We start from the raw sequence: 18155 nt of genomic DNA on the forward strand, positions 1-18155 counted from the left end.
AAAACTGTAGTGATTCTCTGTGAACATCTGCTCCTGTCTCGGGTTTCAGCTGGCCCCCTGACTGGCAGAATGCTTCCATAACAAATGTCTGAATGGAGGAATTTCACCCACACTTGAGAGCAGCAGGATAATCAACCAACGTAACAAATGTCCTCGAGGTTTGCACTGAGAAACGATGCTGAGAAAAGCAGTTTTTCTTTTTTCTGACCCGACGCTGGCAGGTTCTGCTCCGTTTTCTCCTTCTTGCTGCTGAAACATGATGCTTGTGCAGGAAGAGCCGGAGTCACCCTCAGTCTCCTGCTTGTTTCGCAGCTACGCACACAATTTCACACACTTGTGTCATCTCACACCAAAAGCCTGTCACTGGCACATCTTTAAGAAATCACTCGTCCCCCATTTGGATAAACACTTTCTGGGGCCTTAGTCAAATAATTAGGGTAACAATATACAGCACCCGGCGATGACAGGAATAATATCGGCCCTGTTCATCAACAAGGTAAATCTGGGAGTTCTTGCCGACCGGCGCTGGAACGAATATGCTGACACGCAGTAATGGTATATGGCCAAATGGTAATGATATTTTGACAGCCGCTATCTGCAATGCTCCAGGATCCCAGGAGCTGCCAGAGAGTTGTGCAACTCATGTAAAAGTCAACTTGTCCTTCAAACAGAAACGGAGATAGGTTGACAGAATAACTTACCACCTCCAGGCAGTCCACTATTTTGCTTAGCTTGTCGTCGGGTAGATTGGCCAAAAGTGAAACACTGAGCAAAAAGAAAGAGAGGAGAAACAACAGGTTTTACAGTCTAACTTAACACAGCAGCTAAACTTTTAGAGTTTAGGCCAAAGTTGTGCCTTCACAAACAGAAGTCTGCAAATCATTTCAGGCCTGTAAGGATTGATTTGAACTGTCCTTTTTTCAAACTGGAACGGTTATAGAACATATAACATTAAGGATTTTTTTTTTAAAAGTAGAGTTGGGTGGCTAAAGCTCTGAATATATCGTGAACTCCTCAAATTTACACAAAATGTTTTTTTACGTAATGGCTTAAATATTTACATGCGTTGAGTGGACTCTTTTCATAAGGGTGCTGAAGGATTTTAGTATGTTCCTACATGGCCAAGGCCTTTCACCTTTAGGCTAGAGTTCATCAATGACTGCTAGTTTCTCTGTACCAGCATTAATATTATTTATATGACAGACTCACTGAATTGACCAATATTAAAGTAGCAACTACACTTCCTCTAATATCTGGTTAGATGTCTCTGAGTAAGTTGTTCCACCTTTTGTAGCCATTAAAAAGCTTCTGGCATAATTCTGGTTAGTTGTTGGTCCACAGTTTCTGGGCAGGTTATTTGAAACAGGTTGTTTTCTCGCATATTCACCGGTGGTCAGGGGCGGGCTGGGGTTGAAATTCAGCCCGGGACCTTGGTTCTGAGAGGCCTTTCATCCGATGGCACAACGGATGCAGGTGGAACCATAATTTTGACATATTTACAGCATAACACCACTTTTCTTCACAATTAATACTGTGTGTATATTTTCCATCCATTCATCCATTTTCCTACACGCTTTATGTCGCGGGGCATGCTGGTGCCTGTCTCCAGCTCTTAATGGGCGAGAGGCGGGGTACATGGCTGTATTTTGAAATCGAAATAAAACTATTTTCAGTTTATAAAACTTTACTAAACTAGCAGCTTATCATAACAATAAACAGTAAATATTAAGGAACAAAAACTACAGCTCTGTCCTGAAATACAAGCTGGACCAGAAGTGAATCAGCCTTTTCACCTTTTAGCTATATGATGTCAAAAAGCCTCGGTTTGGACTGCAATCCTCGGATCTCCAGAGGTTTAATATATTTCCATGCAAACACCGGTTACCAACCCAGCACCTCCACCTGGCACAGTTTCTCCGATGGTAACTGACTCTGACAACCCCAGCTGCCCTGGGGCAGTTTGACAGAAGCGAGGCTGACATAATTCGACGCCACCAGACCCTCTGACCGTCCTCTGATGGCCTGAAGTGTCTCACCCAAGGACACACCGCCTGAGATGGTCGGAGCAGGAGATCGAACCAGCAACCCGCCGTTTTTTTCCCTCTATTCTTTTCACCACAATGTATTAATACCAATAGCAGCAAAATGGCCCCACAGCATGATCCTACCACTACCATGCTTAAAAATCGGGGCGATGCTCTTAGGTTTAGAAGCCGATCTAAGAGTCGATCTTTTTCTTGTTTGACCAGAATTTTCTCCAGAAATCATTTGATTTGTCAGAGCAGACAGCTGCACTTTATAGACAGCTTTAAAGGTGTGGATTCTGGAATGGGGGGGGGGTCCATATGTCCAACGTGTTCAACGAGACTCTGTCCAGATAACTTGCTCCTGAGTAAAGTTGTCTGACTGATGATCGTAGAATGTGAAATTGTTGAGAAATGGGTTCAACAAGCTTTCCTTATTTCTGTAAATCTCTTTCCTCAGATCCGCATTGAGGTCCTTGGACTTTCCCATCATTCTGATTATTGGCTAAGCAAAGTGGCGTCGCTGAACATGGTCTTTTATACCATCAGAGAAAATCTACTAGTTGTCTCCATCATGATCACTAACAACAGTTTTATAGTTCTTGGCCTCGTCAAGGTAAAGTACCCTCTACAGCCTTCAGCACCACTTATTCAAAGATTTAGGCAATTATTTGAGCCTGTATGCATCATTTTAACACCGTGTGGATGAGAGGTAATTTACAATAAACGCAGATTTATGCACCAATTCTCCTTTTTTAAAACAATAATTGTCATTCAAATCATCTAACTGTTCAGAATAAATAATTAAAGACCCAATCAAAGCGTGTGGCACTTTCTGACCACAACTTAACTTCCATCACCGTCTTGTTTTCCCAGAGCTGTATTTTTCAGATTACGGTAACTCTCTGGCCTGCAGTCTGACCTTCGCAGGAAGTTTCGGTACTGCTCGTGTCGCGTCTCCGCCGTCCTCCTCATGATGTTTTGGAACGCTTCCCGATCCAAGGCCCACGTCCTCACTTTGTTCACCGCTATAAAAAGAAAGCATAACTTGCCTCAGGAAGGAGGAAGTGACCGTGACAGTTTGACACGAGTCAGTAGCAAAGATGACGTTCCTCCACTTTTTTTTCTGCTCCATCTGCTCTCCTGCTGGGCCAAACTGTCAAAGTCTTTCCAGATCAGCCAGAACATTAAGGTCACCTCAGAGCACCTCCCAGAAGCTCCGCAGTAGGTGGATAAATGCACAATCAGACAGCTCTAACATGACACACGGTGTTTTACATCACCGATGCCAGAGAGGGAAAAATCAATCGATGTAAAGTTGTGGGTATCGTGTAAAGCTTGTGTCAACACAACCACGGAAAAAGCAGCTCAGTTCATCATTCCCGGTTTCCCAGCGCTTTTAAGAAGTCAGGAAAGGAGCTCGGAGGAAGTCGGATCACGTTCAGGAATCCAAAGTGTTTTAAAGATTTATTTCCGGATATGATTTAAAACAAACCAGCAGGCCTGACCTCGCACATCCTGCTCCGTGTTCACTTTTTCTCTTCAGTGAAAAGCTGTGGAAAGAAATCATAACTGGTAAAGTCCTAACAGTTTAAAAAAAAAAAAAACATAGATCTAAAAATTGCTGTGACTTTATGTCCCCTCTCTGAACCTCGTTCAAAAGTGTGTGTATCTTAGACCAAAGAATTAAACAGTGAGCGCGCCCATTGTTAGAGAAGATAACTAAATCTATGAGAGGGGACGCCCAACGCCTCCACCAGGGGGCAGTGCAGCTAGAAGAAGACAGCTCACCTGTACCTGTGCGTAACGGCTTTCAGTGAAAGCAAACTACAGCCACCAGGATTTTATCAGAGACAGATCAGGAGCGCCTCAGACGATGTCGATGCTGTTATCTGGACAAATTAGGAGGTGAGTGAGACACGAAACCAGGCAGACTGAGCTGACTGAGCAGCTGACTGAGCAGCTGACTGAGCAGCCGTCTACTGGTGAGCCAGGCTGGTGCGTGTTGGGATTTTTAATAATTCTGGCTATTATTTATGATGACATGGATATTTTGTAATTTCCTATGCTATGGTATTTATTTTTAGAAATTACGATAATTATTTAATTGATCGTTTTTACTGACCTTAGCTAATGTAAGCAAACAAACATGGTTGATTCTCCCAGAGCAGCGGTGATATTCTCAGCACGCTGTAAAACTTCGATCTTCATGAATCTGAGAGGGTTGTAGTCATGGCTTGTACTTATACAGCAAAGCGTCACTCACGGACACATTCACTACAGACTGACAGACGTTGAGCTGCCAGACCATCAGTGCCACCAGGCCCTCTGCCCACCAGCAGCAGGCAAAGCAGGTGTAGCGACTTGCTCAAGGACACAGCGATTGAGACGGAGAGAATGGGAGTTCAAACCAGCAACCCAAGCTCCAGTGCCACTGTCGCCTCACGGTTAAATTCAGCCCCTTTTCCTCTGATTCCACTAAATAAAATCAAGCCCTAACCAATTGCCTTCGGGAGTTACCTAATTAACAGAGTCCACCTGAATGTTATCTACTGTCAGTATAAATGCAGCTGTCCTGTGGAGGTTTGTTAGAGAACATCAGAGAACAAATCCTGAAGACCAAGGAACCCAGCTAACAGGCCAGGGAGGATGTTGTGGAGATGCCTGAAGCAGGTTTAGGCTGTAAAACTAAATCCCAGGCTGTGAACTGTTCAATCCATCATCTGAACATGGAAAGAGGATGGACCAGATCAACCAGGACATGGACGTCCACCTAAACGGACAGACTGGGCGAGGAGAGCATTTATCTGAGAAGTAACCAAGAAGTCTGTGCTAACTCCACAAACCTGGCCTGTATGGAAAAGAAGCAATTAAAAAAGCCAAAAGAAGTCAATTTACACTTTGCCTTTGGTCATGGAGGGGACACAGCTAGTAGACGGTGCTCTCGTTGAGTTAGACCAATATAAAACTTTGTGTCTGAGCTGGACCTTTTTGCAAAGACAAATTAGCAAAGATTTCAGCCATTAGACGTTGAAAGATGGCAAAGGCTTAGCTGAAAAGACTTGCAGCTGTAATCACAGCGGTAGACCAGAGGTCCAAATGGGAAAAATCATTTGAGAACAAATAACATATGTCAAAGTTTATGGTTGTGGTTTGGAAAAGTTTGAAGCGTATGAAAACTTTTGAGGGGCACTAGACGGCATTAGAAAACAAAGTGCACAAAGATATGTTCTTACTACTGAATTAGCTTCTAAACCTTTAGTCATTTTTTATGACCAAATCTATTTAATCCTGTATGTGTGTTTAGAGTTGAGTCGGCACACTTTTCTTTGAGGTCTGTCTCAAACTAGAGAGGTCACCATGGGACACAAACTGGGACACAGACAGTAGGCTGTGTAAACACGGTCCGGGCTCACTGGGAGGATGTCAACAATAAGCAGAATAAACAGGAAGCAGAATCAGACGGGTGTTAAACCGTGTTTGATCACGTCTGTCACATCTTTACCCCCAGAGGGCTCCGTCCGTATGACAGCGATAGCTCCAGCCTAAAAAACATAAAAAAAAATCTATACAGCTAAGAGAACGGTCAGTGTTTACCGCAGGAAAAAATAAATCATTACCTCGGACCGATGCTGTTCGTGTGCAGTTGTACAGGATGGCTAACTCCCCAAACGCGGTCCACACCGTTATCGATGTCAGCAGCTTGTTTTGCTGAAACACTTCCAGCTTTCCATCTGCAAAAAATAAAATAAAAACAAAATGTCTCTGAATCTTTGATTTAATCCCAAACAAATATGTCAAAGCAACAAACACATAAACTGAATGAGATTTTCAAACATGAAAAATACTTATGAGAAATATGTTTGTACAGTCAGAATAAACATACCTCTGACTTTGTTTGATTAAATGTATTACGTGCTTTCATTGGTGCGTTTTGACAGCGGAATCAGAAGTGGTCTGGGTTGATTTCAGAGTCCTCCTCATGATTTGTTACAAAAGAGTAAAGTGGGACATAACTACATGACATATACAGTATTTATAGTAATTTCTTCCTCGCAGTAATAAGGTTCTGGGTTCAAATCCCAAGCTGAGGTCTCTGCATTGAATTTGCCTCTACTTCCTGTGCATGCTTGGGTTCTTTTCGGGTATTACAGCTTCCTCCCACAGTCCAACACCATGACCGTTAGTTAAATTGCTCTCTATATAATGACGAAAACTCAGACAGGAAAACTCACCTGTTCCCTGATCCTCTAGTTATGCACCTGCAATCCAGCCAATCTGCACCAAGTCCTCTTCTCACCTCAACCAATCATCCTGCAAGGCTTTACTTATAAAGCCCTCCATACATGGACTCTCCTGATCTTCAGCTGAGCTTTGACCCACCTCCACCCCATCTCCTCCTCTGCTTTCACAGACTCCGCATGACTTCTTTCTCTCCTCTGGCCTCCACCACCAGTGTCCGGACCCCGGGGGAAGACTTCACTAATCCTGATCCTAAAATTAACATCCAAATTCATAGACATTCGCAGCTTTCACATCTTCTGCCGAGCACCAAAGAACTTTATGATTTATGTCAATAAATCTCTCTAGTAGCCTCTTCTGTTTGTGTGAGTCTCTCCAGGTTGAATTACCTTTAGGTATGACTGTGTGCATTCATGGTGCAGGCAGGTAGAGATTTTAATGTATGGCTATATAACATCTATATATTATGGATCTCATGTTGCTTCATGCATGCTCAGTATGAGGGATTGCTGCAAAGCCATCAACAATGCAGACGACTGTCCACTGTGGCTCTACGCTCTTTCAGGAGGAGTGAATGCTGCTTGGAGAGACTTGATGCAACCTGCTGGGTTTCCTTAGAGAGGAAACTTTCTCACCAACCTGGAGGATCTGATGGAGTCTAGACTTTGCAAAGAGACTTGAGATGACATGTTGTGAATGGGCGCTGTATAAATAAATTCTAGTTGAACTAAATATAGAAATACAGTAGAAAAATGTTTAGCAACATTTTAAACTGAGCTGCTACACATTTTTACACACTGTGTTGGAATTTCACTCACAAAACTATTATATATTTTCATTTATAATGTTGATAAATATGTATGAATATGTAAAAAAGAGAGAGCGAGAAATATGTTTCTCAATATCAGCTCAGGGCATTTTTAAATAATCAGTGTGACTAGACTCATTTCCCCATAGTTAGTATTCTACTTTGGTGTTCCCCACCCCCCACCAAAATATTTATGCATTTCCAACCTTCACAGCAGTGATCAGAGTGAAAGAGAGGACACATTGGCTGCTGCAGTTTCCTGTAAGTCTGTGCAATGTCGCCTGCTTTGCATTTTATTCAGGTCTGAGTTCTGTGCATCCAAGCTGTTCAGAGAGCAGCTGAAACGCTGTTTAATGACATTTATGAGGTTGAAAGCAAAACACTAAATTTTCTGCATGTTTTGTCCACTTACGATTATCTATAATTCTGATGAAATATGAGCGGCACCATGGAATGTCAAAACGTTAGCAGTATTTTAAACTTAAGATGTTTCATTTTTGATCAAGATCATAATTAGATTGATTTATGCCATCCTCAGCTGCCTCTTTAGTTATCCTGCTATAGGCTACGCTGCTGGATGACACAACACTGTTCTTCAATCTACTATTGTAACTTACTACTCTTCAATGCATCACTCCCAATTACTGCAAAAGGCAGATGCATAGGACCAGGAATATGATTTTAGAAGTGTTTACTTATTATTATAGCAGGATCATTTTTGTGGTTGGAGCCCCTGATGCAGCTGTTGCTGCCATTATCTTTATGTACTGTTATGTACTTGGTTTCCTTCCCAGTAGAAAGTACAGCTGACCCATTCTGACTGGGTTTTTCGGTGTCTCCTTCCTCTCAGCCACCAATCAATTAAGGTTTGCTCACACCAAACCTGGAGGTTTTCTTATTAAAATTAAGTTGTTCCTCTCCACTGTCACTATATGCTTCCTTAGGATGAGGAATTGATGCCAAGTGGACACTTGATATGATTGGCTGGGCTTACTTAGGTTACTTTACCAATTGGCAATTTATTATAAACCTAATTTTGATTGTGTGTGACTATCTTAAACAGATGGATGAGGACTGTACTATACTGTACTGTATAATTTAATTTATTAGAATTTAAACTGGGCTCATTTGGGTTCCATACAATTGCACATCAGTTGTAAATTGCCTATTAGTTGTAAATTAGCTCTATGCTGATAAATAAATATTTATTTGATTTTGAACACTGCCTTTCGCGATCTTCATCAATGGCGTTCTGCTTAGAAATATTTGTGTTTATCACAATGAAAATTCACAAAGGAAATTCTGCCTTTTCTATCTTGTGCTATCAACAGTAGACCACGCATTTTAGGACAAACACAGCCATTGCAAACATAAAGTCCTTAGGAAAATAGTACAACAGCAATAAATCAAGTGAGAGGTCAGTTTATATAGATTTCTGTTCATGCACCTTTAGGGGAAAGCTTTGTCTTTGGGACTTAATTCAAGGGAAGTGATAAATAACAACAATAAGTCAACAACCTCCCCACAGCATCCTGGCTGTAGTGATTGTTGGGGGGGGGGGGGGAATACCTGGGAGGTAAAATCCTGTCTACAATAATTTATTGCAGATGTTTCTTGCTTATTATTTTATGTTTTAAAAAAAATGTTAGTCCACAGAACAAACTTCTTCCCTATCAGCTTCACACTTAGACATATTTTTCATAAAATCAGGCTCCTCCACAACGACTTCTCTGTTCAGACCTGCATGAAATCTTCAGGCGTAATAGTTAGCATTAACTGCAACGTTGTCTGACAAAACAATGATCAGCTGCTGCAGGGAAGTCAAGGTTTCACATGCCGTTTTATTCTGATCACCAGGCTGTGAGGATACGACGTACCTGCCAGGACAAACAGATGGTTGCCAGGTTCTCCCTGCTTGATCACGTACTCTCCCTGCTGGTAGGTGCACTCGTACATGCACTCCACCATGTCTTTGATTTGCTGCAGCTCCAGCCTCTTCAGGTACTGGTTCTTGTTCAGGGCGTCTGTCAGCATCTTCTTTACGCTGTCAAATACACGAGCAACACAGAAAGGGTTAAACGACTCCACCTTACCCTTCGTTATTTAGAATCTGAAGGTTGGATAACATTATCTTTATAACTTGAAGTGTTGCTCTAATGTTGTTGTGTCCTTTTGGCAGAAAATGATGGAGTAACAAGTAGAGGGTCAAAACGTCTCCAGTTTAAGAAATTACACATTACAAGCAAATCATAAACTAATTAGGTATGATTCATTGGTGTTAAATTTGTAGAGCAACACAGCTAAAGTATAATGGCTGGTTTAGTACCCCCCCCCCCTCTTTTTGGTGGACGTTATACTTCATGGGTCAGATAATATGTTCAGCCTTCTGCTTCCCTCTTCAAACATGAAAAATATTCAGGGAAAACCTCTTCCCTTGATAAATGAATTTATAATAGCTTTTCCAATGTATTTACTCAGGTTATCTTAGTCTGACATCAACATTTCTTTGGTGATCTGAAACATTAAACATTTAAAAACGTGTTTTCATAGCTGAAGTTGCTCTAAAACAACCATCTCCAGTATTTCGGACAGGACTGGGGGGAAATGATCAGACACATCCAGCCAATTTACACGTTTATCACCACTTTCCCTCTTTCTTCCTCCACCACGGCCCACAGTGATGCAACAGTGAGCCACCAGCACTCCCACATGCTCATTACTCACCTTTTTACTTTTCTACCTGCATGATAAATACTTTGGTCTTCTGTGAAACAATGACCGCTAGCAGCCACTGGCCTCCTCTGACAATGAATCACATAAAAGCCACGAAAAACCTAAAATTATCATCAACCGTCGAGGTTTACGGACGCTCATTTGAGCAGACGGCATCTCTTCTGCCGGAGAAGCTGAAAAGGTTTAGAGCCACAGTTTACAGCTCATGTCGCGGGGTTGGTGTGGGTGGTCTGTTTATTCACCTCATTGTGTCTCATAAATTCTCACTTTCAGCTCTTTTCAGCCTTTCTACTGTTGTCGTTTGCTGTCACCTTGCTGAGTCATTATTCTGCAACACGTCACTGTTTTTCAAGGAATAGGAGGATGTTTCAATGGGGTGCTTCAGGCTGTGGTTATATAATCTACACAAGGATTATTAGCAACATATGTTTTAAACATGAGGATTGCATAAGGAGGGAGACGCTGCACGAATTGTTCAATCATACAGCAATCATCCTGCAGAAAGGACAGAATGACAAAAGGTAATTTGTCCATTGTTTTGCAGATGCAAAGACAGGCTTGTTGCAGCTGATGTTGTTTATGTAATAAATTATAGCGCAATAGACGGCTCTGTAACCTTTTAGTTGCTGTTGGTCATAAAAGCCCACTATGCACCGTTCAACAGCACCGACACAAAAAGCAAAACGTTTCACAATTTTTTATAATGTGCTAAAAAGCTTCCAGTTTTCATGTTGTTTTTTACTGAGCTGTAAAATACTAGATTGTGGGCTGAATGCGTGGACCTAATAAGCGTTTGTTCCAAATTTAATTAAATTTAACATTCTGTGTTAAAACAGAAGCCAAAAAAATTAAAAGCTGTGAGTAAAAAAACTACAAACACCAGCTTATAGATCCACCTTCAGCTGCAAAACCCTCAGTGGTGGTTTTCTGGCTGACTTTATCGGTCTCTAACATCATTATGGATGAATTTTGGCCCAATGTTCTTTAAACCATTGCTGCAGCTCATCGACGTGTGAGGATTTTTGTTTTTTTCACTCCATAGCATCATAATCAGGTTTAGTTCTGGACTTTGACTGGGCCATTAAAATCAGTCTTTCTACTGAAGATTTATTGCTGTGTTTGGGCTCGTTCTCCTCTTTGTTACCCGGTTTGGGTCAAGCTGTAGCTGGTGGACAGACGGACTCATTAGACGTGAAAATACTTTGGTATATGGAGAAGTTCATAGTTATTTCCATGACCAGTGGCTACAAGACGAGCCCAGATCATCATGCCTCCACCTCCGTGCCTGAGAGTTGGTATAAGGCGTTTGGTTTCCTCTGAACCTGATGCGGTGTATTATGGCCAAACGTCATTATTAGCTATTGTTCCGATCTTGAGGTTCATTTGGATGCAACTTGCAAACCTAATTTGTGCTGCCGCATTCTCCTTTGTAAAGAAAACACTCTCCCCTGATAAACATTCATGGAGACGGTCAGACTTGTGGTGACTGGTGATGTTCTTTTAGATTGTTCATTTAACTGGCGTCACCGGGCTGCTGCTTTCTGTGGCAGAACAAGTCAGGCTGAAATAGCAGAACAGATAGAGAGGCTCACAGAAGAACCCCATCACCCTGCTGCAGCTAAACCAAAGACGCATCCTTCTGGCTCCGGGACAAGAAAACAAAGAGCAAACGAGGCAAACGCTCTGTCCTACAGTCTGAAATGTGGCTAACTCCTGTCAATTCAATATAAACTATATGATATACAATATAAATCTAATCTTATTTTGATAAGCCAATGTATTTACAGTTGCAAATTAAAATGTTTTGTCGTTAAAATTAGCCAAATGTTATTCATCTTTGATCAAACTCTGCAGTACAGGAACAATTCGTTTCATATTCATGATTAATTATGTTATTGTTGATGGCTGACGTAATCAAAAACAGATCATTACCTACCAAACAGGTCAGAGTCAGACTGATTAGTGGAAAGGATAACCAATTTCCTAATAATTACCTATCAGAAGTATAAATGTATATTATTAAATTGTATTTAATGGATGAGTGTAATTAGAGTCGGCCGGTCGGCTACAGCGACACACCAGCTGATCGTTTGCTCTCTGCCAGATCTGTAGTTCATTACTGGAAATGATTTCTAAGGTTGCATCCTAATAAAACTATAATCAATCATTCATTTTAATGACAATATAGCTTGATGAACCGCTGCTGCACAGACAATAAAGAAATTATCCAGTCATGTGTTTTTCAGAGTTAGGCCTCATCGAGGTATAACCAATCAAAGAGGAGGATGTAAGAAGAATGTTGTTTTTTCTGACCTCAGCAATACTGTGCAGCATTTAGCAAATTTCTCCTGTTAATTCATGAAAGATGCTATATAACCCATTTTTACTTGCCTAACAAATGATCTCATGCAACCTCATCTCAGATCACCTGCATTCACCTTCATTTTGAACAGAGATGCTGCGTTACCCTCAGCATCCTCATGTCTTCTTCGTGTTTAGATTTCCTTGTGTCTCTATGAGTTACCTGTGATCAAACCTTTGGGAGCTGCCAGTTTTACAGTTTCAACAGCAGTGGCTACATAGTTAGTTTGGCACGTTTTGTCCTGAGATAGACGTCATCCAACTCTGTAAGTGTTCACAACGTTTTGCTGTAATTCTGTGTGCTGATGCTGTCTGCTGTCGCTCCCTGTGCTGCTCCAGCAATTATCCCCTGACTTCATGCACCTGTGACTCCTCTGATTAGAGGTGATGCTCCACCTGCTGGCTGCTCTATATATTCCTGGCTTCCCCCAGCATGTAGGTGCCAGATTCTTGAAAAAAACTTGTGAGTAAACCTTCCAGCGCTCCTTGGCTGCCTTCCTGTGAGTGACCTCGTTTGTTGTTTGGATTCCTGCCTGTTTGCCTCGCCCTTGTCGGACTCTCCTGTCGGTTCTCAGTATCTGGACATCGACCTGCCTAGCCCATCGTGATTTCTGCCTGTCGAATCTGCTCTGGATTCTGGACCCTGGACCGGACTCAGCCTGTCGGATCTCTCTGAAACCACAGCGACTAACCTGCCCCTCTCCCTTACAGAGGTTCCTGAGCCAGAACCAGAAGTTACCCACACCGGCTCCACATGTTTGTCAAATCGTTTAAACGTCTCTCTTTGTGTCGGGTCGCATGTCGGGTTCACAGTTTGATTCATTACAGCAAGACTGAGCTGGTGAGGAAAATGGATCATTGTTTTCTTTTATCAGTTGAGAGTCGGATCCTTAGAGCGGAAATCACAAATTACGATGTCTTAATGTCTGTTTGATGTTGATGTGGACAAGTTTTATTTTCTTACTAATAATAGGTGTTTTATTGTGCTGTACACTTAGTACGACTCCCTCTTAGCACTAGACGGAGTCGTTAATCAGTGTCGGCTGTTCTCTCGTTAACAACAGGTGCACTAGCGGGGCAACAATGGTAATGCGTTCCATTTGTCCTCTATAGTCGGAATTCTTGACCTCCGGGTCGGTACTACGAGTCGGAAAGTCTGTGCAAAAGAATGATACCCGACTTCGGCATTCATGATGGCTGCTACTCGCAGCAATGTTGAGTAAAACCTGTCTGACTGTTTGTAGCAGCTCTATTAATGTAACAATTAGTCGGCCGTACAGGTGCTACCCTTCAGTGTTCATCAGACGGGATGTTGCAGCTCTGTGTATTTGCTCAAAATATCGCCTGGAACAGCATTGTTGTTGTTTCACAGTGCGAGCATCCATGTTTTTTTCTACATGTCTGACAAGAGGGAAACTGGAAGGCAAAAAGGCGTAAATGATGTGTGCTGTACACATTCAAGAAAATGGGTCCCTCCTAATGAGACCAATTGTATCTGTTACTCAAACATGGTGTTTTAGTATAAATAGAGTTGCCAAGATACCATATGGGAAGCAACAAGTCTGAAAGGTCTGTGAGCTTGTGTTCATGCTCTGATTTACATGCTTCACAACTAAGCAATTAAGCCCTGATCTACCAATATAAAACTAAAGGCTTCTTATCATAGGAATCACTGGTGTTGCAGTATGAAGGGGATAAAATATCTCAACGGAGACAAACGGAGTTGAACTCAGGCTGAACAAATATGGAGGAGAGCTTCCTGCTCAGTTTTTTTTTGCAATAAAATCAAGGTCAAGTTTCCCATATTGGTGTAAACCATGGATTTGCATATATGTAGCCGGTCTATCTGCAGTCAGCTGGCTGAAGAGAGGAACTTTTAAGAAAAAGGCTGAGTAGGCTACTTTTACACATTTCTGGTTTCAAATAAACAAAAATCAGTTATGGTTCTCAACTCAGGCTCATTACTAGGCTGACTAATGCTGCTAATTACCTGCTAATAGTCCCACAGTTCATAATTAAGACATTATAAATATTTTAATGAGATGAAGGAATTCTTTCTTTTTTTTCAATCCACAGCCATTTTTCATCCTCTTTCAGCATCATGGACTGAATCAGAGAGTGTAGCCTCCTGCCTCCTGTGAGCAACAGTCAGTCTGAGATCAAATTACTTCCTAAATCCGATAAACCTTTGTTGTGGGGCGGGACAGACAGTAAGACAGCACGAATCGATAAAATTACCGTTCAGTTCTAAAGAAAGACAGAGTCCTGCTCCTGTTTCATCCGGGCCAAACTATGTGCTGCCCCGTGAAGTTGTCCGTCGACTGTTGTCTGCCAAAAACAGCGCGTGTTGATGTTCTGGTTTTAAACCAAAAAAAAAAACATGGATGGAGTTGTAAGGATTCAGTTTTTTTTAAACTTCTTGATTCTCACTTTCTAGATGTCGAATAAAATCTGAGGTTTGGCACAGGTGCTTGTCTGGCTCGGGTTGGGCTGAACCTTGAACTCTAAAGTGACAACCAGCAGCAGAGCATCGCTGACCTGAATGCTCATACTCTTTGTTTCTTGCCCACTTCTGGCTTCCCCTCCCACTCACTGCCCACTGAGCCAGCACTGACTGAGCCTCAGGCTGTCCTGCACCCACATCAGGCTCGTCTCTGTCCTCGTTGGCCGTCTCCTCTGAAAACAACGGGCGTCTCACCTTGCGTCCTTCGGTACCCGAGCCTTCTCAAAGGAGAACTTGGGCAGGCTGCTCGACGTGGGTTCTGCAGACACGCCGGCTTTGGCTCCTTTCCTTCTGTTCAGGGTCTCCTTGATGCGGACACTCAGGTTGGGGCTGCTCTTTCCGCTGGCCCTGACGGACGGGGGCCGCGAGGCCAGCCCAGCCGGGGCCCCGCTCCTCAGCACATCCTGCAGCTTATTGAGCTGGATGCACTTGTTCTGCAGCTCCTCGCTGAGCTCGGACAGAACCCGGGTCTGCCGGGCCAGTTGCTCCTGAAGACCTTTGATCTGCTGCTCCTTGGCACACAGTTCCTCATCCTTCCTTCTGCCTTCGCGCTCCAGCTCCTCCACCCGGGCCCTCAGGGAGTCCAGAGAGGAGTTTTTGAAGAGGTCTTTGTGAGCTTGGCCGTTGGAGGCGGAAACGTTGTCGGTGGGTTTGTAACGCTTCGATTTCATCGAACCGTTCCCCATTTTTAAGTCCTGAAGGAGATGAAGAATCTGTGGAAATGACAGTGAACAACATTAGAACTAGAATATTGTGGTATTTTTTAATGAAAATGCTATATTGCACAGACAAGAACAAACATTACTGGTCTGCATTAACGCTAAGCTCTCCCTAAATAAAATCCAGTGAGACTTTTCTCCTTCAGAACCTGCCTGATCAGGAAATAGAGTTATTAGCTGTTCTGTAACAGCCTCCCGTTTGTGTTAGAGAACATTAACGAACAAACAGAATCATGGCGACGAAAATGGGAAGAGTACATCCACCTGCAGACCTACGACGACATGATTCACCTAAACTTTACAGACCAGGCCTGGAGAGCATTTTTCAGAGAAGCAGCTAAAAGGGCCGTGGGTACTCTAGGGGAGCAGCAGAGATCCGCCGCTCAGGTGGGTAACCTGTCTACACAACAACTCCCTGAATCTGGCCTTTATGGCAGACTGGGAGGAGTCATTGTTGAAAGAAATCCAAAATCCCATTTATAGTTTTCCACAAGCCAGGTAAGGTTGAAAAATGCTTCACCACACCCTGAACGCACAGTTTCCACCATGACGCCTGGTGGTGGTGGTAGCATCCTGCTGGTCCCCTCACATCTTCTAAATCTGATTATAATGGTCAGAATTAATGAAAAGAAGACCTGCAGGGCAACACGGAAAGAAAAGCTGATGGGCACTGCTAAAGACCGGAGACCGGGGTGGAGGTTCACAGTCCAGGAAGACGATAAGCCTGAAAACACAACCAGAGCTGCAACGGAAAAGATCTGGGTCAAAGCGTATTTATGTGTTTGAATGAATCCAGTCAAAGTTCAAACCTAAATCCAATAAAGAAGACTAAACAATCGGTGCTCACAGATGCTCTCCATCCAATCTGACTGAGCTTGAGCTACTTTGCAGAGACTGCGCAAAGGTTTCACTCTCCAGATGTGAAAAGCTGGCAGAGACATAACTCACCTCTTAATAATCCTCTACATCGTTTGATTTGGAATAAAAGTCTTGAAAAAGCACATGAGGCCTATTTGAATAAAACCAGCAGTGGGATTTCTAGCTGATGAAGCTGGGAGGAAAGATCCAGTGTATAAGAGTCAATGAAAGTGTCCTGTCCATTAAATATTCAGAAGGCAGGAAGTATTGCATTACATGGACGGTCCCTCTCTGTCTGCTCAGACAGCATCCCGGGTGCAGAAGGATGGTCGGGCCACATTCACTGGAGAAAACGGATTTTGATGTCCCACATATGACTGAGACTGAGAAACATTTCAGAGAACAATAATGTTGCTGTCTAGGACTGCCGCCTACTCACACATACAGTCCATTTTATTCATGACATTCCTGCTGGGATACAGGGTCAGACCAGCCTGCTGTTCAAACTTCCAAAATACAAACATCCATTTAAAAATGAAAATAAAAATAAACTGCGAATAATATTCCTCCTGGTTTTTTTTCAAGTACATTTTCATAATTTACGTCATTTACTTCTAATTCACAGGAAATACAAACAAATGACGAGACTTTGATTTTAGGGAGGAATGTTTAATTTCTCGCACTTTTAAGGTGGAGCGAATTAAAACGCTAATTGGCGCCGGTGGACCAATCAAAGACATCTAAAGTGGAGCGTGCACCTGCAACTTCCGACGCGCCGTCGCGCCTCTGCGGAGACGTGAGGGGAAGGGAACGGGGGGTTCGGGGAGGATCTCGGTTCTTACCTGGTTCTGCCTTCAGACGAGCCCAGCTGCGCGCTCAGCAGCGGAACCGAGCTGTTTACAGCAGCAATCAGGATCCACCTTTAACTACAGCTACAGCTCCTCTCCGCCTCTGTGGGCTGCGCGCGCACGCTCCCCCCCTCACCAGCTGTGTGCCTCCTGTGCGCGCGGACACCGCTACTGACGTCACCGTCGATTTTGTTTGATAAATGTTGCTCTGATCGCTCATAATAATATGTTGACAGTGTTATATCAATATCAACATATGAATGCGCATATTTTCCCCCGAATGTGTGGAGTTTTTATTTTTGTAAATTAATCTGGATTAAAACAAACAAACAAATATTAAGGAACAATTTTATGGTTTATTTTTATTATTAGGTGAGTTTTTCTTACTGTCCGTCTCGTTGGAAAAACTAATCCACCTGAAAAAGCAGTTCGTGAAAAAACATTTAAAACATGACTCAGCAAAGCCACTGAAACCATGAAACAGCATTTATCCATCCATCCAACATCAATTCATTCATCTTTGATGTGTCTTCCATCCATCCATCCATTGTTTACCTGCCTGTCTTCCATTTATTCATCCATCCATCTTCCACTCGTCCATCTATCTATCCAACATCCATCCATCCATCTATCTTTGACGTGTCTGTCTTCCATCCATCCATCTATCCATCTTTCCATCCATCCATTTTTTTTACCTGTCTATCTTCCATCAATCCCTCCATCTTGCACCTGCCAATCCATTCATCTGTCAATTCATTCACTAACATCCATCAAGGCCAATCAGCAGAACATACTGCCTACAGTCCTCAGGGGGCGCCATATAAGGGCCACTTTCAGAGGCCTCTTAATATATATATATATATATATATATATATATATATATATATATATATATATATATATATATATATATATATATATATATGGTTTAGATGTTTTGTCATGGGTCCCACAATTCCTGCACTCCTGGTTCATCCATCAGAATAAGGACTCATAAAAAAAGGACCAGCTGTAAATAGGACATTAATGTTTAAATTTAGATCTGTTTAAAAATTTATT

General features: G+C 42.6%; 1 protein-coding gene across 1 annotated transcript in view; it reads right to left on the reverse strand.

Annotated features, from left to right (window-relative positions):
- Nucleotides 1-17196, reverse strand: part of prkg2 (protein kinase cGMP-dependent 2) — a 40772-nt gene extending 23576 nt beyond the window's left edge. The window contains exons 1-6 of the mRNA XM_036144339.1: nucleotides 17091-17196; nucleotides 14867-15384; nucleotides 8952-9118; nucleotides 5645-5758; nucleotides 2947-3052; nucleotides 702-765 (exon numbers count right to left, since the gene is read on the reverse strand). Coding sequence (XP_036000232.1) covers nucleotides 702-765; nucleotides 2947-3052; nucleotides 5645-5758; nucleotides 8952-9118; nucleotides 14867-15357 — 942 coding nt within the window. The 5' untranslated portion in view covers nucleotides 15358-15384; nucleotides 17091-17196. The remainder of the gene's footprint in view (nucleotides 1-701; nucleotides 766-2946; nucleotides 3053-5644; nucleotides 5759-8951; nucleotides 9119-14866; nucleotides 15385-17090) is intronic.
- Between the last annotated feature and the right edge of the window lie 959 nt (nucleotides 17197-18155).

The sequence above is a fragment of the Fundulus heteroclitus genome, chromosome 12, assembly GCF_011125445.2.
Source record: "Fundulus heteroclitus isolate FHET01 chromosome 12, MU-UCD_Fhet_4.1, whole genome shotgun sequence".
Classification (NCBI taxonomy): domain Eukaryota; kingdom Metazoa; phylum Chordata; class Actinopteri; order Cyprinodontiformes; family Fundulidae; genus Fundulus; species Fundulus heteroclitus.